This window comes from Polypterus senegalus, chromosome 18, assembly GCF_016835505.1.
Source record: "Polypterus senegalus isolate Bchr_013 chromosome 18, ASM1683550v1, whole genome shotgun sequence".
NCBI lineage: Eukaryota > Metazoa > Chordata > Cladistia > Polypteriformes > Polypteridae > Polypterus > Polypterus senegalus.
This window is the reverse complement of record NC_053171.1, coordinates 34,957,760-34,979,939: the sequence shown is the minus strand read 5'-3', so window position 1 is coordinate 34,979,939 and position 22,180 is coordinate 34,957,760. Positions and strand designations below refer to the sequence as shown.

The 22,180-nt window shown below is 41.8% G+C and overlaps 1 protein-coding gene across 1 annotated transcript in view; it reads right to left on the bottom strand.

Annotated features, from left to right (window-relative positions):
• LOC120519091 (spectrin beta chain, erythrocytic-like) overlaps positions 1–22,180 on the bottom strand; it is a 147,161-nt gene that overhangs the window by 89,646 nt on the left and 35,335 nt on the right. The window contains exons 13-19 of the mRNA XM_039742188.1: positions 21,247–21,383; positions 18,112–18,324; positions 15,735–15,887; positions 15,296–15,426; positions 14,772–15,011; positions 3,077–3,364; positions 2,023–2,263 (exon numbers count right to left, since the gene is read on the bottom strand). Of these exons, the coding sequence (XP_039598122.1) occupies positions 2,023–2,263; positions 3,077–3,364; positions 14,772–15,011; positions 15,296–15,426; positions 15,735–15,887; positions 18,112–18,324; positions 21,247–21,383 (1,403 nt within the window). The remainder of the gene's footprint in view (positions 1–2,022; positions 2,264–3,076; positions 3,365–14,771; positions 15,012–15,295; positions 15,427–15,734; positions 15,888–18,111; positions 18,325–21,246; positions 21,384–22,180) is intronic.

Below are 22,180 nucleotides of genomic sequence, written 5' to 3'. Positions count from 1 at the left end.
TTATTCTATTCTACGTAATACCCTGTGGTGTATTGCTGTGTCTTGGGCTTGGTACTTACTGGCACCCCCTTGTGGTCACAACAAATAGATTTATTGGTGTCAAAAGGAAAATTCACTTACTCCAGCAGAGCATAGTTAATAATAACACTGAAAAAACTGTGAGAAATGAGAATTATACATGCTGTACAAGATATATTGTTCCTATTTTCATCTATCTATTATAGGTTGCTACAGTGAAGAGGGGTATTATGGGAAAATGCCATTTTCACAGCTATACGCCCTGCCTCATTATTGCTCTGCAAGTGGCCAGCTGTGTATAATATATCTAGTATATCCATCTACCAGCTTTTCAACTCACTCACTCTGGTCAGCAATCCAGAGCACCAAAGCGAATACCGTAATGAGATGTTACTTCACAGGCAGGTTCATAAGGAAAAGAGAAATCTAATGGTGCACAGCTGAGGTCTCCAAAGTGAGTTAAAATGGGGTTTGTTTAGAGAAAAAGTGTCACGGAATTGGAATGCAATGAGCCGTTGACACTTTTGTATCCTGGGCACATCAAGATGACAGTGTTAGGTACAGCTGACAGTAATATTGAGTCTGCAACAGACATGTGCCGATCATGGGTGTATGCCCAACAGAGAACACCTTCATATTATAAAGGGGACAAGAAAGGGGAAAATAGAGGGGCAGGTGTAAACATATGGAAGAAGCCAAAAGCTTTATTTGTAGAGTTAAAAAAGCTGGACAAGCTTTGGTGAGAAGTTTGTTGTGCCACCTCACTCGATAGAAAATGGCAGTAAAAAATATTTGTTGAGTGCCCCTACCTTGTGGCTGGTGCTGCTGTGTTACACTCTGTTTTATTATCATTATTAGCTTTTATTGTTGGTGATGGCTTGTTGTCATACAGGGCATTCTGGGGAAAGACAACAGTACTGGATTTGGTGAAGACTTTAACTCAGAATTAGCAACTAGGAGATTTTAAACAAAGACCAGTGGTTGAGCTATTCACACATTCAAGTTGTGCTGTCTGGTTAGTTGATTTTGCCATTTAAAATCATACTTTTCATGTTGCTGTTTCGGTCCATTACCACTAACGTCAGTATCATCCCACTCCACATTTTCTTCACTGACTTCAATGTCTTTCTCCAGTCTCAACACTGGGATGCAATGGTAAGCACTGTTCCCTCACACCTTCAAAGTCATGGGTTGTAATCCTAGCCTAGAAATTACACTTGTAGAAGATGCATATGCTCCCCATATTTACTTGGGTTCTCCTATGTTTCTTCCACATCTCAAAGATTTACTAGTTGGGCTAACTGGCACCTCAGTGCGGGTGTATATGTGAGTCTGCCCAGCAATGGACTGACACCCTGCCCAGGGCTGCTTCCTGCCTTGCATCTGATATTTCTAGAAGAGCCTCTGGCCCTGTGACACCAAAGAGTCGAGTTGAGTCAAGCCAAGTTGAGTGGTCTTATTGTCATACCATCCATATACCGTATTGCAGCATACAGTGGCATGAAATAAAGTTCACCAGGATCACAGTGCAACATAAACACAGGCAAAGAACTATACTGTAGATAAATAAGTAAATAATAGGTAACGGAATAGACATTAGAAATTTGAAGTAGATAGTAATAAATAAATAATAACCACAGTAGTAACAAGTCTGACAAATGTACTGCATATAAATAAGCTACTTGGAGCAGATCTGAGGGCAGGGAGCAGCACCAAGTCCAGCGTCCAGACAGCCAAGGGGTAGAAGCTGTTACAGAACCTGACAGACTTTCCTTAGTTACTACGGTAACTTTTGCCAGATGGAAATGGGACTAATTGACCAAGGGAGTGGTGGGAGCGGTCCTTCACAATGCTGTAGACTTTATGGATGCAACACTTTATAAAGAATAAGCAGACCTGAAAAATCCTTTATCAAATATTTTCTATCTCATTTATGCAGTGCTGGCAATCTTCCAAGGGAAAAAAAAAATTACAACATAAAAGAGACAGTTGATAATCTCTTACCCCAAGGTCCTCGACCTTCAGCCTTGCCTCATGGCTCGACACTGTCGCCTCAATGCGGTCCGCCTCTCGGTTGAACTTCTGTAGCTCCACCCCTCCCTGCAGCTTCTTGTCACGACTGGCCCATTGCTCATTAAGCTCCGCCCACTCCCTGCCCAGCTCTGTTAGGGTCTGATGCAACTCGAAAGCTTTGCTGGGGATGGCTCGCACCAGAAAGTTACCCATTTCTTTCAGCTCCTTCATCCTGCATGGCAGAAAATCAAGAATAAGGTTGGAACAAATGTTCAAAATGAAGAATGGGCTTCACTTTAATGTAAAGCTTTTTTTTTTTTTGGTTTAGCAGTAGTAGTAAAAATAAAATATAGTGAAATTTTTATTTACATATTCAGGCAACAAACCACACATCAGCACTCCCCAGCACCATGATACAAAGAATGTATTAAAATAAATGGCATAATTTCTACTTGTGGAGCACTGGCAGGTTATGTGACTTAAAGGTCACATGGTAACCTCTTTCAAAAATAAGACGCTGGCTATTATGTGTTAACAATATGATATTTAATATAAACTTTCATGTTGACATCAACCATAATAATAATTGTTTAGTGTATTCATATTAACTGGGAGTATCAAAAATAGCAGGATATATGGCAGGACTCTGTGAAATATGAAGATCCTATCCTAGTAGAAGTCATCCTTGTTGAGATCAGGAGAACTGCTTGACTCTCAACAGATAGAACGGCCTTACCTCTCAGTGTTTTATGTTTGATTTTTGAAGTTTATCCTTCTCCAAATATAGGATTATACTGAGTGACCCTATTAATGAACAGTGCGGTGTCCACAACTAAGCAGCAGGTGCCTCTCCTTCTGACCCGTTTCATATCATATGTTGTGCTTATCATTTACATAACTAGGAATGGAAATTGGAGGAAAGCGTCTGCACTGCTACAACATGTGTGAGCCATCACCTAAAATCTGACCCTGACATTCTCCTTTCTGATGCCGCCCTCCCCTCCTCGATAATCCCTCAGCGAGACATCTGTGCACTTTACCTTACCTCTCCCCCTCTCTTGTAATTTCCTCCCAGAGGTCTCGATTCTCTTTATGCAATGTCTCCGCTGATGCCACATCAGACCCGCTTTCCTCCCCTGCCAACCGCTCCTGCATGCCCTTTATCCAGAGACTCAAATTTTTACTGTTTTGCAAAAACTTCTGAAGGTGTAAACTATCTTCCACGGTTTTCTTTTTATGAGCGGCTTCCTTCTGGACGCGCTCAAGTAGTTGCTGCAGCCTGCGGACTTCATTCAAAATGACAGCACTCTCGGCAGGGCTGGTGTCTTGCTTCCTGATGAAGAAACAGAGAACCAAAGATAGAAATCAGTGCTTCTGGAGTAGCAATGGTTCCCATTAATTCACAAAATTCTGCAGAACTGTGGACAACTAACCCATAGTGCTTGTTGTGGTGTGAAACTTTGCATATAAGTTGATAAATATTTTGTATGTCTTTATTGGTAACACTAATGTCTATCATTGATAAGAACAGCAATGGTTAGATGGTTAAGAACCCCTTCCGCCCCTTATAAGAATCAGTCCTTTGTAATTTTATGACAGGATTGGGGGGGGCGGGTGCCTAAAACAAGTCTGGCAAATGTTTCTCTGCTGGAGTCTCTCAGTCAACCCCCACAGGAAAGCCAGATTGCCTAGCTGGCAAAGTTCAGTTCAATAAATGGTTTTGGTGGCAGGTGTGAAGCTGTTCTCTACCTTATTGGTCTGCAGTATGGCTATTTGGAATTGGCTTATATCAAAAGCCTTTAAGTACCATGACACCCTATTGGCTCTAGGGGTTGGACAGAAAACCTATAAATTTGCTTGCTTTACCCCCTCTCTCTCTCATCTCACACACCATGAACTGAAAAGGACAACACAATGAAGAGCACAGCTCGGCAGCCATATTGAGACAGGCATGCGGCCTGTTCTGAAGAAAGCTGACCACAAATGGTGCCTTAACTGGAGACATTTTAAGTAACTAACAAGTCAGTGTGCCGCCTGAAACTACACATCACCATTTATTAGGTTGTACGGTTGCCAGTATTCACTTGTACTTTGCAAATTGTTATTATTTATGAATATTATCAATAATACATTATTTAAAGTGTAACTTAACTCCTGCTTATCTTTTACTACACCTAATTGCCTGAGGTTATAAATGTAGAAGGGAAGATGGGGAGAAGTTCTGTGGTACAATACCTTATAAACAGTGGTAAGTCTGTGAGATTTGAGGCATACTGGCAAAGGTTACACATTAATAACAGAAAAGGGGAAAATAGAGTAAAATATTACTTTACCAAGACAAAACAGTGCTGTAGCCAGAGATGAAAAGAACAGCTAGTAGTCAGTATGACATGGTAATCTGTCGGCCGGATTGCTTTGAATACACTAATGCTGAGCTTACATACAACATTTTAGAAATACATTGGACTATGGTAGATAAATAAGACTTGCTAACTGGGACTCCAAGCAGAACGAGGATGTCCTAGAAGCTGTGCCAATCTGAGCAGTGTAACAGAAAAAGCTTGAAAAGGTTAATGAGCTACCATACTGCATTTAGTAATGGACAGTAGGTTTAAGGGGGTAGTGAGATCAAGTAGGTGGTCAATAAATGTGCTAAACTGGTAAGAAGAAATACTAATCCATCCATAGTATTGGTCAAAATGGCTACTCATTGAACCAAGGACTGACAGCCTTAATGAGGCTAGTCCTGTCAAAGAGGATAGACAGAAAAGATGGCCCACTACCTGTACCTAGGAAAATGGACACACAGTGTGACGGGTGACTTCAGCAATTACCTGGCTAGGACACCAGTAGGATGGAAGGACTTGGTGGAGATGAGCATCTATAAGGCACTACCTCCCCTGGGACACTAGAGGGCAGCCCTCCTGGGTGGCAGTAGCACCACCGATTCCTACAGGGTATGCCGGGACTTGGAGTCTGGCACAGTCCTGTTGGGTTCCGTGAACTTCCACAACACCTAAATCCAGGTAATACTAATGAGGTACCTGGAACATTCCCAGGAACTGAAGAAAAGAAGCCGCCTCACTCCATTCGGGGAGCCAGAGTTGGGAGGAAGGAACACGAAGCTTGCTGGGAGAGGAGTGGAAGCAGCTAAGAAACAGAGGAAGGAAGACAAAAGAGAAAGAAGAGACTGAGCATTGTGTGCTGGTACTTTTATACCATGCTCTGTAGTGGGGAACGAATAAAAAGCACATCCCTACTTAAAAAAAAAAGTGTGCGCTGGACGGTAATGTGTTTGCCTGTCTGTGTCAGGTAGGGTGGCTGGTACTCCCCCCTGGTGGTCCACAACAGTCATTGAAGACCCCACTGAAAAATTGTAAGACACTTGTATTGTTCTGCAGTCTTCCTTATGGAGGATCATCCATACCAAAATTCAATGCACCACACAAATATTTATTGCATTTCAGTGTACTGTATGCATTGGGTTGGAGTTAGGTTTTACTGCAGATTACCCTCCATGCTTCCTTTACAGCAGTTTGTAAATACAGAAACTGAAAGCCACATTTGAAAGGACATTCATTTTTAGTTTGTAAGACTGTCTCTAATGGACAAAATAAGATACCTGTGAGCACAAAGCATGTGTGGGTGACTAGAAGAGCTTTTGGTCCAACCTTGTCCTTTATAAACTAGACATGTGCTCATTTTCATTCTCTTTGATGTGCACATTCTCTTAGGGCAGGAAAGCTGCTCTCCATAGCACCTGGGAGCTGAACACCCTGAAGTAGCTCTCAGACCCTCTCCTCCAAGCTTAAGCTCTGTGCCAGTGACAGAGTGAGGTTGAAAGGCACCGTTACCTCAAGATGGGGACTCGGAGTTCAGAGCCAAAACTCTCATGACAGAAAGTGACCCACTTTTGCCTATGACATTGCATGGGGGCATGGCAAAGAACCTGACAGTGAGCTGAGCAGTGCCCATTTGGAGCCCTGGGCTGCTTACAGGCCCCTCGGTGTCCACAGCAGGTAGTCAGTATTAGACTTCAATACCATGCCCCCCTTCAGTTACACAAATGGTGACCTTCTGCGTACATACTGCAAAACTTACAGAGCGCATGCTCCTTAACCTTCATAAACGGTGAGTAAAGAGTATTGATAGACCACCCGCTCAGAGTCTGGAGCGCACACCCGCTCAGTTACATAATTGGGTACAAAACGCAACAGGCTTTACGGGGCACATGGTCCCTTTGTGTCTAGAGTGTGTACCCCTTAACTTTCATAAATGGCACTCTTAATGTATTGACCAGCTCAGGCTGTTATCACCAATCCGATATTTTTGGTGAGGGTGCCCATGCCATCCCCAGCAACATCACACCATGGACACAAAGGACCTTGTGGCTGTTCTGCTAGAGGTGGAGTGCTAGCAATTTTGGAAAGGCATTAAACCAGGAGATTAAACATAGTCAAAAAACAAAAGAAAGTCATGAGCAGGAAAATAAAGAAACTAAAACATGAAATGAAAGTCACAATCAACGCTTCAGAGCAAAAAGATTAGTAACTGGGAAACTGTGAAACAGAGAAGGTACTTTCTGTCCATAATGCTCAGCTACAAAATGGATGCCAGAGCTGACCTTCTAACCCGTCACATAAATTATGTCAGAGGTCATGACCTCTAAGGCCACACCCCTGTCAAGAGGGAGTTTCATCCTAACAACAGTACTTATAAAATGGGCACAGCCCAGAGAAAACAAAATGGCATCAATAATGGTGTAGAATAATTTTCCACACTTTAAACGCTTACTGAATTCAAAAGCTAATGCCAAAGTCTGATTTCTTGTGTTAAAAAAATCCTCTATTTGAACAAAAGAACTATGAAAAAAAGAACATGGCCAGGCCAAAGCTTGTAAAAATTAATAACAAACACACTTTGTGACAGAGGCAAAGACAAAGAGTACACCTCACCATAAGCAAAGTTCTCCACCTGAAGCCAGACCGATCAGACAAAGCTCTACGCAGCAGTGGACATCGTCCTTAAAATCTGGTATTATCTGTGCCACGATACATTTGAACTCAAAGTCACAACTAAACAGCTGTCTGAAGCCCTGCTTTCTCATGTCTGAGGGTTACCGTGTGCCCAACTCAGAACTGCAGCAGCTGAACTTCATCTTTTTATAAACTTTTGACTAAATACAAAAGAATTGAGTCACAATATAACAGCTTAACCCTCTCTGTGCATTCAAGCAAAGGCGAGCTGACTGAATTATCAAAAGTGAAAAACTAAATCAAATAGCGTGTAAATCTAAGAAAATGTAGAAAACCTATCAAAGAATTCACAATAGCTTCTGTAATATGTATTAGTCAGACTCCTCTATCTCGAGTTCTTTCTCATATGTTGATTGTGACCACAAGGAGGCGCCACAGAGCTCCAAACCTCAGACACAATGCAACCTCACACAATTATGCGTTCAAATTAAATATTTTTTTATTTTCACCAACATTATCAGATACAAACGGCAGACAAAACACACCAAACAAGGACATTTCTTCCTAATTCTACCTCTACTTTAGTTTTGTTGCCACAGTGTGCCATCTTGTTAGCACTTCCAGGTAATATGGAAAGCAGTGCGGTCCTGCCCCATCAGTGCCCTCTACCAGCACCCAGGGACCCCGACAGGGTTGCACTTCCAGATTCCTGGATTTGACATTCTTTTATTTAAGAATCCTTTTATGCCAGCATATCTTTGTAGCAGGGAAGTCTGTGTTTAAATAATTCATGACCCAGCTGAACTGCTAGCTTTTCAGCCAGTAATTAAAGGAAATGTTTTTTTTCTAGATTTTTTTAAATTAATAAATGAAATTTTTATAAGTCAAACCTGAACATACTGCAGATTGATTTCTTTCACTCACATTCTCTTTTACTTTTCATCGTCATCAGAAGAAGATTCAAGGTGATGTTTGACATGGCAGGTCCTTACTATCGCACTGTGTAAGTGCAGTGGCTGCTGTTTTATTAATAAATATCCTTTGAAAGGTTGTGATCATTCACACATACCTAGCAGGGCTGACCAATCAAAGGACAGGATTGCAGAAGACACCTGGGCAGTTGTGTCCATAGCTTCAAAGTCACCAGTCCAGAAGATCAATGACCTCTAGTCAACTGTGTCCACCTGCCTTCCCTCCGCCACTCCAAGGTCCACCTCTCTGATGAGCGTAAGTGGAGAGAAGTTCATAGCAGCATTGCTGGTGTCTTATTAATTTTCTCCACATTTTTCACATCCTTCATTAAATGAAGCTCTCCCTCACTTAGATCCCCTACTCGTCGTCCATCTTGTTTTCTTTATTTTACACCATTATTCATTGAAAGGTTTACATACTGTAACCCAGAGTGTGATTATACTCTTTTTTCATTTATCTTAAAGGACACAATCAAGGCAAACCCAACATGATGTGTGTTGGGAAATGGAGTTCTGGGGCCTCATGTATAAATGGTGTGTATGCAAAAAATGTTGCGTACTCCCGTTTCCACGCTCACATTGTGATGTATAAAACCTAAACTTGGCGTAAAGCCACACACATTTTCGCGTCAGCTAAATGCTTGACATACGTAAGTTCTGCACTCAGTTTTGCAAACTGGCAGCACCCAATGTCAAAGCAATGCTATTGTTCCAGTGTGGTTTCCCTTTCTTTTTTAGATCCACATCCCTGACATAGCTTTATAAATACACTGAAATTAACCGCATATTGTTTATTTGTTAGTTTATTAAGGCATCTGATTGTAATTAGCCTGTAACAATATAATGGTCCACGGAATGGTCAAACTATTCTAAATACCATAACTGCTTTAGCGTTGTTCCTCTCACTGCACCACTCAAAGTATTAATATCACTGTATCTGAGTGTGGAATCACAGCTATAGTAACTGACTGGAAAGAGAATTATCGGTATACAGCATCAAGCACACGCTTCCTCAGCCATGCTGCCTATTTGAACTGCACTCATACGGCAAACGCTTCAGAGCCTTTCCTGTGCTGACCTCGCAGTTCAGAAACAGTTTTATCCCAAGAACTATAAAGGCACTCAATCAGTCCATCAAGTGCTCCTTGCAGAACACTTTGCACTTATTGGTACAATTACCTCACTGTAAACATACAGTTATAATATTGCACAACCTGAGCCACTTTATAAAGCGCTATTTACATATGACAATACAGTAATCCCTCGCTATATCGCGCTTCGACTTTCGCGGTTTCACTCTATCGCGGATTTTAAATGTAAGCACATCTAAATATATATCACAGATTTTTCGCTGGTTCGCGGATTTCTGCAGACAGTGGGTCTTTTAATTTATGCTACACGCTTCCTCAGTTTGTTTGCCCAGTTGATTTCATACAAGGGACGCTAGTGGCGGATGGCTTAGAAGCTACCCAATCAGAGCATGTATTACATATTAACTAAAACTCCTCAATGCTATAAGATATGCATCCCGCGCGTAGCTTGATTGTTTGCTTGTCTCTGCCTCTCTCTCACCCTCTCTGACATTCTCTGCGCCTGACGGAGGGGCTGTTTGCACAGAGGCTGTTTGCTTAAAAGATACTGACGCTCCTCTAAAAAAATGCCGCTTTATTGCGGTGCTCGGCATATTTAAAAGCACAAAAGCACACGTATTGATGTTTTGATTGTTGCTTTAATCTCGTTCTCTGCATCTGACGGAGGAGATGTGAGCAGAGGGGCTGTTTGCACAGAGGCTGTTTGCTTAGAAGATACTAACGCACCTCTAAAAAATGCCGCGGCAAACTTAAAAGCACAAGTATTGATTTTTTGATTGTTTGCTTTTCTTTGCGAGCCCTCTCTCTCTCTCCCTCTGAAATTCTCTGCTCCTGAAGAGAAGAAGATCTATTTGCATTCTTTTAATTGTGAGAAAGAACTGTCATCTCTGTCTTGTCATGGAGGACAGTTTAAACTTTTGACTAAAGGGTGTTATTTCATGTCTAGAGGGCTCTAATAATGTTAACAGTGTGGGAGAGTTTATAAGGGCTTAAAATATATAAAGATAACTACACAAACATATGGTTTCTACTTCGCGGATTTTCGTCTATCGCGGGGGGTTCTGGAACGCAACCCCCGCGATCGAGGAGGGATTACTGTATTATTTTAAAGATGAAATGCAGCAAAATATGTTTATTACATTATACAGATAAAATGTTAACATCATTTAAATAATCTATATTGTTAATACTTAAACATGTGAGGACACGGTGTCGCAGTGCTGGCTATTTCAGGGATTGTTCCTGCCTTGCGCTGTATTCTTGCTGGGCTGGCGCGACACTGGAAAGATAGAATAATTTAACATGTACTACAAAGATATTTCAATGTTCCTTAAAACTTTTGAAGAATCGGCGTTCTAAGCTTACAGATGGCTTAACATCTATTACAGAGCTGATTGTGTGGCGATTGGTTACTTGGAGAAAGAAAAGGAAGGACAGGAATTGGAGGTTAGTACAACAACAACAACAACAACATTTATTTATATAGCACATTTTCATACAAACAGTAGCTCAAAGTGCTTTACATATTAAAGAATAGAAAAATGAAAGACACAATTATAAAACAAAATAAATCAACATTAACATCGAATAAGAGTAAGGTTCAATGGCCAGGGGGGACAGAAAAAACAAAAAAAACTCCAGACGGCTGGAGAAAAAAATAATAAAATCTGTAGGGATTTACAGTTAGTACATTTGAAAGAGACAGTACTGCTGTAATAAATTATTTCATCGAAGGTCATGCAGCAAGCATGTTGCGCGAGGCAGTCTCTGGACAAGGCGCCAGTTCGTCACTATGACTGCGCCACCGTGTTCCCATGTTTAATAACATGCTTTAACTCCTATCATCATGAAAATGATATCAAGCATAAATCTCGGTATTTTAATTATTCAGAGAGCTGTAATATCATAAATGTAATGGATTCTGTGTCCTGTCGGAGGAAGAGAAAGCCCGTTTAAGAAGCACGTAGTTCACACACACAGAGCACATAGAAGAACAAATACAAAACAAAGCATTTAACGTGCTACTTTAGTTACAATGGGATATGAGAAACTGGTAAATTAAATAATTTTAAGATGAGGTTTTTGATGTTCTAGTGTAATGACAAAATAAACTACGTGATTAAAGTGGAAATTTAGAGATTAAAGTTGACATTTCAAGCTTTTTTACCCACTGTGTCCCTATTTATTTTCTTTTCTCTGTACCCTAATAAGCTTTCATATGACACTCAGACAGTGGACTACAACTCGCGTTTTCACAGCGACTTTGACATCTGACAACTTCTTTTCTATTTCGGGCACTGTGCGACTTTGTGAACGTGAGCTTTCGAGTTTATCTGACACTCTATGTCACTCGATCAACTTCCTTTTGTTGTTTATACCACTGTTTAAACCAACAAATAGTACGTTTTTCCTTGCCTCCACTTGGTATTCACTGAAATTCTTCTATTTTCCCCAGTGCTTTTGCCATTGCCTTTTCACAGAATTCTGAGTTTAAGGACTATTTAAATTGATTTGCATTTTCAAAGAGGTGTAATTCTGGGAGGAGTTTGGGGAGTGGCAGCAGGCGTGTGCATGTGTGTTACTTTTCACACTGACTGGGATTTATGACGTGGAAGAACGTGGAAGTTGGCAAACACACAGATTTATTCATCTGGATTTTTTTTGTGCATACGCACATTTCCTCTTTTGTCCTTATGCCATGTTTTAGTGTGAATTCTACGCACGACATTATACATGATGCCCCTGGTCTTTGTAAAATAAAGTTAATGCGGAAGACAACCTTCAACGTCCTGGCTGCCAGTCAACATTCTCTCTGCTTTTCTCTGGTTGTTTATAATTTATCCAACCTCTTCTTTTTCCCCTCTTCTCTTTCCTTTATATTCTTCCATTTATTTATTTTTTTCTGTTTGTAAACTTTTATTTCTTCCAGCCATTTCTTAATTGAGTTTTGTTCTTTGGCCTTCATTTCCATTTTTATTCCCACATAGTCATGGATTTTCTTTTTCAAACTGCTGTGTTTTGTCTCCCTTTGGTTTGACACAGTTTTGTCTTTTTCCTCTGTTATCATTAAACCGGTCTCTGCTCTTTCGGTAATAGAATTTTAAGGTGTGATATAATTAAATGATATTAGGTTTGTGAGCTGGGGGGCTGTTCACACCCCTACAGGTTAAAAAAGATGCTGAAAGACTACCTTCACATTGCTTCCTTGCTTGCTCGGCTTACTTGCAGCTGATCTATCGCGCGGTACTTCACAGACTTAAAAGTCCGAACAGCACCTGTCAGTTTTTGATTGATTGTTTGCTTTTTTTTTTCTCTCTCTCTCTCTCTCTCTCTTTCTGTCCTTCATTGCTCCTGACGCACATTTCTTTGAAGAGGAAGATATGTTTGCATTCTTTTAATTGTGAGACGGAACTTCATCTCCGTCTTGTCAAGGAGCACGTTTAAACTTTTGAAAAAGAGACATGTTTGTTTGCAGTGTTTGAATAAAATTCCTGTCTATACAACCTCCTGTGTTCCTGTGCAAATCTGTGAACCAAGCGTGACAAGTGGTACCAGAAGTGGGGTGCACTGATGAACAGATATTGGCATCCCTAGAGAAATTTTAACTGATCAGGGCACACCTTTTACTTCTCGTGTGATGAAACAATTGTGTGACTGCTTTGCTATTAAGAAATTGAGTACCACCGTTTACCATCCACAGACGAATGGTTTGACTGAACAATTTAACAAAACTTTAAAACAGATGATCAGGTGAGTCGCTCATGATGATCCAATGTCTTGAGACTGTCCTGCCTTTTTTTATGTTTGCACTTCTTTGGCTACTGTCTCTCGGACCGATGTTGCCATTGGTGACAATTTGACCGACTCGCAAAAGAGAGAGTTGTTATCTTTGATTGAACGGAACAGTGATGTTTTTTCAGACTTTCCAGGTGTGACTAATCTTGCAGAACATAAAATCACTATTGAACCCAGTGTTAGGGTGCAGATGCGCCCGTATCGGATTCCGGAAGCACAACGGAATATTGTGTGTGAGGAAGTCAGAAAGATGCTGGCATTGGGTGTAATTCGCGAAAGTAAAAGTGACTGGTGTAGTCCAATCGTATTAGTCCCATATAAGACGTCTCAGTTAGCTTCTGTATCAATTTCAGGCACTTGAATAAAGTCTCAAAATTTGATGCTTATCCAATGTCCTGTGTTGATGAACTGTTGGAAAAACTGGGTCAGGCATCCTATATCTCCAAACTAGATCTCACGAAAGGTTACTGGCAGGTGCCTCTTGAGGCTGACAGTTGCGAAAAAAACGCATTTGCGACTCGCACTCCCATTTGGTCTTCATGGTGCGCCTCTAACTTTCCAGCGTATGATTGACAAGATCTTGCGTCCTCATTCTGAGTGTTCCAGGGTGTATCTCGATGATGTTGTGATTTTCAGTAATGATTAGCAAACACATTTGGAACGTCTTCAGGCTGTCCTTGAGAGCCAAAGACAGGCTGGTTTGACAGCTAACCACAAGAAGTGTAAATTGGGCATTTTTGAGACTCATTATCTGGGCTACTCCATGGGCAGGGGTATACTCAGACCTCAATTCAGAAAAGTAGAAGAAATGCTTGCTTATCCATGCCCAGAAACGCAGAAACAAGTAAGTGCCTTTCTGGGGCTTGCAGGTTATTACAGAAGATTCATTCCTAATTTTGCAAATAGGGCTGCTCCTCTTTCAGATCTTACTAGAGGCAGAAAAAACTGCCCTGTTGTATGGACAGACGTTTGTGAACGTGCCTTTTGTGATTTTAAAACTGCTTTGTCTTCTTATCCAGTTCTGTGGAATCCCGATTTCTCCAAGGATTTTGTTCTACAGACGGACCCAAGTGCATTTGGTGTAGGCGCCACCCTGTCCCAGGTTTTTGATGGGGAAGAGCACCCTATCACATTTTTGAGTAGGAAAATGCTTCCTAGGGAGCGTAATTATTCGACTATTGAAAAAGAAAGCTTGGCAATAAAATGGGCTGTGGAAGCACTTCGTTATTATCTATGAGGTCGAAATTTCACAATAGTGACAGATCACGCTCCACTTCAGTGGTTATACCATCAGAAAGAAACAAACTCTCGTCTCATGAGATGGTTTTTCGGTTTGCAACCTTACAGTTTTACAGTGAGGCATCGACCCAGCTCTGAACATATTAATGCTGATGTCCTATCATGCTTGTTTGAGCCTGGTTTGGAATGTTGCTTGATTCACAAAGAAGTGAATAAAGCTGAGGGAGGGGGTGTGAGCTGGGGGGCTGTTCGCACCCCTACAGGTTAAAAAAGACGTTGAAAGACTATCTTCACATTGCTTTCTTGCTTGCTGGGCTTACTTGCAGCTGATCTATTGCGTGATCCGCGTGGCACTTCGCAGAGTTAAAAGTCTGAACAGCACCTGTCAGTTTTTGATTAATTGTTTGCTTTTCTCTCTCTCTCTGTCCTTCCCTGCTCCTGACGCGCACTCTTTTGAAGAGGAAGATATGTTTCCATTCTTTTAATTGTGAGATGGAACTGTCATCTCCGTCTTGTCAAGGAGCACATTTAAACTTTTGAAAAAGAGACATGTTTGTTTGCAGTGTTTGAATAAAGTCCCTGTCTCTACAACCTCCTGTGTTTCTGTGAAAATCTGTGAACCAAGTGTGACAAGTTAAAAAAAACAATGACAAGCATGAAGCACTCACATTTTGGCCATGTTTTTGAGGTATGCAATCTTGCTCTCCAGCACTTGGATTTCCCTCTCATTCTGGTTTTGCCTGCGCAGCTCCGTCTCCAGTGCCAAGGGTTGGGTGCCCTCTAGCTGTGCCAGTTTGTCCTCCAGCAACGCATGTGCATCCTGGCAGCTTTGCAAGAAGGACTTGACATCGGCAGTGCCCAGCAGCTCTTTGGCCTTCTCATCCTTCAGCCACTGAATGTGATCCCACCTGCTCACCACATAGGTACACATACAATGAAGAGAACATTAGGCTCCTTAATGCATGCACCACCCATATCTGTTCATGCTATGAAGATGCGTCCCTGCTGTAGTCTCAGAGCTAAATGCTTTTTATCTTGTCCTTTTAATTCTTTCCTGCTTGATTTGGTAAATTTCAAAGACAAAATAGTGAGGTTTACTAGGGGTCAGGATTCATCTGAACTTCTCCCTGAAGGTCATTCAGGAAGTTGTGAAGTAAAAAGTGTGTGTGTGTTGTGGGCTCAAGACTCTCACCTCTGCTGGACTTCGGCCAGCCTCGCCTGGATCTCATGGGCCTGGCTATGATCGCTCTTCAACAGTGCTTGGGCAGTTTGCAGTATCTCCTGTAGGCGCCCCTTCCCTCCAGCCAGCTCTGTCAGGAAATTCTGAAATGCAGTCAAGAGCACTTTGTCAGGATGCAACACATCCAAAAGATAGTGCATTATAAACATTTTTACTAATAAAATGCATTGCATTTGTCATTTCAACAGATGGCACATCACAAGCATTAACACTGCTTTTACGAATCCCAAACCACATGGCATATAACAGAGAAGTGGTGCACTGCAAATGTTAATGCTGAGGCCTACATTGATTACTTAGTTTTCAACCCACCTTAGACAAGTAGCACAGCTACTCCAGAATATTTTGTGTTTGATACAGAATTGGGCAATTCAGGCCGGGGCTACCTTACCTCGTACTTCATCTGCATGACTTCCACATTTCCTGACTTGGGCAGGAAAGCATTTAGGACCTTCTCTTTGTCCTCCAGCCAAGATTCAAAGTCACGGCAGACATTGTAGAAGCGATACAGCCGGACCCTCTCCTCCAGTGCCGTTCTTCGCGTCTGTCAAACAGAAGACAACCAGTTCTTTACACAGAGGACCATAGATGTGTGGAATAGGTCACCAAGTAATGCGTCAGAGAACACGATTTTAGGAACCTTCTGAGCTCGACTTGTAGCGATGCTACATAAATGGAGACGTCTTAAATATGTTCTGTGCTGAGTCGCGTCTTTTATAGTGTTGTTTCGTCTATACAGTCTATTGTGTGTCTGTTTAAATGTTTTCACCATGGAAACAAAGGAGGAAGGAGAACATTGTAGAGCTGTGACCCCTCGAGGTATTGTCCCTGTCAATCACATCAATTCCATCTGGGCAATTTGCTACATAAACAAGGGGACGAAAAGAAATGGAGGATCAGTTACAATCCAGACACTTCACTGGAAACTAAAGAAAGACGCAGATACGGAATTTACACCCTTTTCATGCTTGCTGCTTTCGATTGCCAAACATTCAACTGCTTCACCATCACTACGCATACCCTGGGGTTCAGGCTCATACCGACATGCCGAGGAGAGCACAGTGAGACTGTTTTTTGTCATTTGGGGAAGGAACGAATGGCCATTTTCATCTGTATGTTATTTACTGAGGACACTTATCATTTGGACAAGGTTCACGTTCATTACTCATCTTCCGTTTACTCTTTTGGACTTTGGTGTGTTTCGTGTTCTCCGTGTGTCGTAACTGCTTTGTATTCAGAGTAGGGACAAGGGAGGGTTTGTATTATATATTTATTGCTGCGCCTTTTATTATTTTATTCTGCCGGTCACATTTGGGGTTGTGAGTGTTATGTTGGGGCTGGTTGGGATGTGATATATACACATTGTTTGGAGTTTGTTTCATTTCTTTTTATCACTATATATCCACTTTATTATTTTACATACTGTTTACCTTTTTGCTTATTTTGATCGTAGATTGGGCAAGTGTTTTGGAAGAAGTACGGCTTGTCTAGTCTAGCGGTCCCTCAGGTTGCCAGGCCACAGGTCTTGGTGGCGTATATGCCGATCCGGACGATTGGGCCGGCCATTACAAACTTGATGTTATGTTGAAGAAACAAGGGGATTGGATTGGCAAGCTGAATGGCCTGTTCTCCTCAAAAATGCTACTAATGTTCAAAAAAGAGGTTTGGATGGCATGGGTTACCAGATGAGACTCCCCTGAATGACATTTTGGACGAGACCAACATTTGGATGGTCATTACCTTAGACAGAGATCTCCCACAACAAACAAAGACTGGAGTCCATGCTGAAAGTGTGTGTGTGTGTGTGTGTGTTGGGTCTTGGGGCTCATTGGGGATTTGTTTTCTGAATGCTGCAGTGCCAAGATATGCCACCAGAGTAAATGGAATGTTTCAAATGACAATGTGAAGTGTTTTTTTTTTTTTTTAATGAAAATGTAACGATTACTTTGCAAACCTCCCAGTATTGCCTTTCTAAGAAAGCTGGATATGCTGTAGTGGAGAGAAGATGAAGACACAAGAGAGTCTCGAGAGATTCTGATACAGAGAAGAAACAATCAGACCAAGAGGTTCTTATTGAGATACTTCTGGTGGTGAGACGGCAGTCTGTCTAAATGTTAAGCTGGACATCAGTCAGGCCTAACTGGCAGACATGTGACCAAAGTCACAGTGGTAGCACATTTGAGCAACGTCAAACATAAAAATGGAGACTACCCACAATGCATCAATTAGTCTCTTAGGTATATGTAGTAAGAGCAAACCAATGGCTTTGTCTGAGTAAAAGAGCACATTCCAAATGGGCATGATACACTTACAAATTGTTAACTTTTCAGGTTTTGTAATTTCATTTTTTAAAGGGTTCTTTTTGGGGCAACACTGAAAAGAAGAAAAAATTGCTGGTCAAAATCACAGGTCATAACAATCATTTATGGAAGAAAAGGGAGCAGTGCTACACTTATTGCAGAAAGTACATGCTGGGAAAGGAATTTATGCAAATAAGCTTTGCGTGCAAATATCCGAGTGTTTCCGGGAACCCCATCATGAGAACGGCTGGAGGGCAATGTTATTTTTTATCCATAAAATAAAGATGACACACGTACACACATTTTAATTATTTCCTACTATTAATTTACACTGAGCTTAATCAAATGCTCACTAGATGGAGACATATGTGGAAAATGGAACAATACCCTAGAAATAAAAGTGAAGGCCCTGCAAAATCCAGAGAGTTCATCTTCTTCCCTTTATACTGAACAATATACAGAACGTACCTGGGCCATTTCCACCATTTTGTCAAAGTCACTGTCCAGTGCCTTCTGCTTATTGAGGATGGTGTTGGCATCAAAGTCTGGGTCGCGGCCCCCTGAGCTGGAAAACTGAATCTCTGCAGTGCCGCGTCGCATTGACCTGCGCCGCCGAGGCCGGCTTATCTTTGTTGGAGAATTCTTCTGCACGCCGTTCTCAACTGCAGCTTCAGTGGCTGTCTGTTATTCAGCATTAGAAACAAAAAAACAACATCATCTTAAAATAGGCAAGACAGGGAGGTCCAGCCTTTTTAAATGTAACTTGAACATGAACGCCATCAACATTCACAAAATGTACAGCTAGCTGATAAGAAATCCCACACCTTCATTTTTTTAGTGATTTTTAATCCTTTATTCGCCGTATACTGGCACGGTGGCGGAGTGGGTAGCGCTGCTGTCTCATAGTTAGGAGACCTGGGTTCACTTCCTGGGTCCGCCCTGCGTGGGGCTTGCATGTTCTCCCTGTGTTGGCGTGGGATTCCTCCGGGTGCTCCGGTTTCCTCCCAGAGTCCAAAGACATGCAGGTTAGGTGCATTGGCGATCCTAAATTGTCCCTAGTGTGTGCTTGGTGTGTGTGTGTGTGTGTGTCCTGCGGTGGGCTGTCGCCCTGCTCAGGGTTTGTTTTCTGCCTTGCGCACTGTGTTGGATGGGACTGGCTCCAGCAGACCCCCGTGGCCCTGTAGTTAGGATATAGCAGGTTGGATAATGAATGGATGTATTCGCCATATATTTTTTTTTTTTTTCATTTTTATTACTATTTAATTTAATATTGTTTCTTTGTATCAGTATACTGCTGCTGGATTATGTGAATTACCCCTTGGGATTAATAAAGTATCTATCTATCTATCTATCTATCTATCTATACAATTTCTTGTGTTAGGAATTTCTCAGTTTTCGCATACCCCAACTTAGTCTCCAGAGAGTTTTTTGGGGTCAGAGTGCAGGGTCAGCTATTTGTACAGCGCCCCTGGAGCAATTGCAGGTTAAGGGCCCAACAGAGTAGCATTTCTTTTGTCACTGCCGGGATTTGAACTGGCAGCCTTCAAGGTAACAGCCCTGATCCTTTAGCCATAGAACCACCACTCCATCCTCACATGTTGGTTATAATCCAGTCCGAAGCCTGGCATGCTGCTTTGTCACCCTGCACGTTATATATGGAAGGCGACTTCACACCAAAGACCACTTCAATCTTTTGAAAGCCCTCAACTCTACATTTCAGAGCATCTTGGCACAGACGCATGCTGTAAACCCCTTTAAATTTAAAGACATCTTCTGCATTTTTTCTTTTACATTACTAGGGGGTTCCGCCCCCTGCTTGCTTCGCTCGCCCACCCCTATGTTTGATTTACCGGATATACAATTTAAAGAGATTGTTATTTTCTTCGGAATTGTTACATATGCATTATTTTCACTTTTACTTTAGAAACTTTTGTAAAAACAATACTTGTCCTTTATTTCCGGCCCTGTGCGTGGTTACATCTCTTTCTCACCAGACGTATAATGCTGCTTGCATTGTGGGGGTTATGTGGCTGAACACAAGCTAAGGATATGCTGTCGGATCATCTGCTGTCTTTTTGCTGTTTGCAAGCTGCCTGTTCTGCTTGTCGCATGTCGTTGTTTCAAGAGCTGGGAGCACATGATGCGTGTCTGCCAAAAGCAATCCAACAACTGCTAGGTTAGATATCTGTGGACTTGTTTTAAATGATGGCTCACTGCCTTGTCTCGCGTGACATTGTAAAAACAATACTTGTACTTTATTTACGGCCCCTGGCGTGGTTAAATCTCTTTCTCGCAGGACGTATAACACTGCTCACGTTTTGAAGGGAAGGCAGCGTCGATCATTTTAAAGCCTGTACAGCCACCATCCTATTTGCCACTTCATGACTCGGCTGCTCGCGTTGTGATCGCTTCTCCATCATCATAAATATACACCTGACCGAATTGTGTTTTCTTTGAAATCAAACTTGTCGTTGCTTTAACTGTTGCGGGACCATAGATTCTCATAGCATATGGTTCATTGTTGTGTAAATCTACGTTTTGTGCTTTGAATGATACGAATGCGAAAAGACTTTGCTTTCTGCTCTTTGCCTTTTATTTCTGACCTTGCTTTGTCCTGCTATTTATTCATTTCCACCTGGTCCTGATGATTAATTTCCTTTTGTTTGCATTAATGCAATCTTTTAGTTGTCAACGTTTCATTTATAACGTATTGTCCTTTATACGCTTTATATGCTCTGAGACCCCTGTATCTGTGTGTGCTGTGTGCCTTTACACTACTGATTTTTTTTGCTGGCCGTGCTCTGATATTGCATTTAAGTAGGGTGTGTCTTGCAAGAATCTCATGTTCATCTATATCCTCGTGAGACGCTCAGTGGCCATTCTCTTTCGTCTCACGGGTCTTTTATTTGTCTTCCGTGATCTTAATGTGAAGATCACGTATTGTCTCCTAGTCATTCCCTCCCACAGGATTTTTTTTTATAATAGAGAGATGTAGCAGTCGGTTTTCTATTTTACCATCTTTGTAGGTGGAGAACTAAGACCCCTTCACAGATTGAACCTTCCATAATGAAATGAGGAAAAAAGTCAAGTCCAAAAGAAACCGCCAGAGGTGGTGTTTTCATCAGACTTTCTTTTGAAGGCCAAGCTTGGGCAATGACAGAGAAGGTGCCTTGGTCTTAAGTAAGGTGACTGCCACATGGACAAGTAGCCACACCCCTCAGCAAAACATGATACCATAGCAACCAAAATTCAAGATGATGCAATTACATCATCATCATCATTTAATGCCATTAAAATGAGAAAAAAATATCAACAAAAGTACAGTTTTAAATTAGAAAACATTACAATTTCTGAGAGACGGGACCTCAGAGTCTCTTTTATTTCAGGGCATGCTCAGTAACTATAGAGAGGAGAGGAGAGGATAAATCACACAAGTGGGGTTCATTTGGGTGATTGGCCAGGACCCCTGCTGTGAAGGAAGGCAGACATTTATTTTTTTGTATTGTCCACCTGAATGTTTCATTTCTGTTACCTTCCCATGGCATCAAGGTGTACCTGCTGCCCCTCTAAACTGTCTTTACCGGCCATCATTATAGTGCTCACCTGGGTTGGCATTTCAGTGAGGTAAGTAGCTGGCACGAGCACGGTCTGTCCCAGGCTGTTCTTCAGCTGCCATTTGTCACCATTACCTTTGCTCTCCACTTCAAGGATGTCACCCCGCTTCAGGACCACATCATCGGCTAAACATAAAAGAGTTATGTTGATAAGCAGGAGTTGAAACACAAAAACTTATGAAGATTTAAGAAGTGGGAATTCAAAAGAGGATTAAATTGCAAAAGACGGCAAAAGAAAATGATAGGATAGAGGAGAGTGAGGCTCGAGCTTTCGGTGGCTAATTTCAGTTTTTGAAGTTAAATTTGCATTTTCTTAATATTTCTTCTGTAAGTGATACTCAAGTACTGTTTGGACGCCACTCGTTGCATTTCATGAGCAGAGTGCTTCTGTTCTCTGACCTGAGGATGCATCCATGAACAGTAAAACAAGTTACTGTAGACAGCTGCTGTTAGGGTGGTGTGGTGCTGCAGTCTCATGGCTCTGGAGTGGAATTTGGGGCCTGGTGTGGGCTTCTGTACCTGTTCATCTGGTTTTCCTTCCTCATCCCCGGGATATGCATGTATTTGGGTCATTAAACAACTTGAAGTGAGTGTGGGAAAGGGCATGCATGAGTGTGCTCTGCAATGGACTGGCACCCCCTTGAAGAGTGCCAGGATATGTACTGACTCTCGCAAACCTGAACTAGTTAAGTGGGTCTGAAATGGGGGTTGTGTTGAAATAAATTCACAAATCTGAAATGGATAAAGGAAGGTCTACAAGATGGTAGTGAGACCAGCTATGTTATATGGGCTGGAGACGGTGGCACTGACCAGGAAACAGGCGTCAGAGTTAAAGATGCTAAGATTTACATTGGGTGTGATGAGGATGGATAGGATTAGAAATGAGGACATTAGAGGGTCAGCTCAAGTTGGAAGGTTGGGAG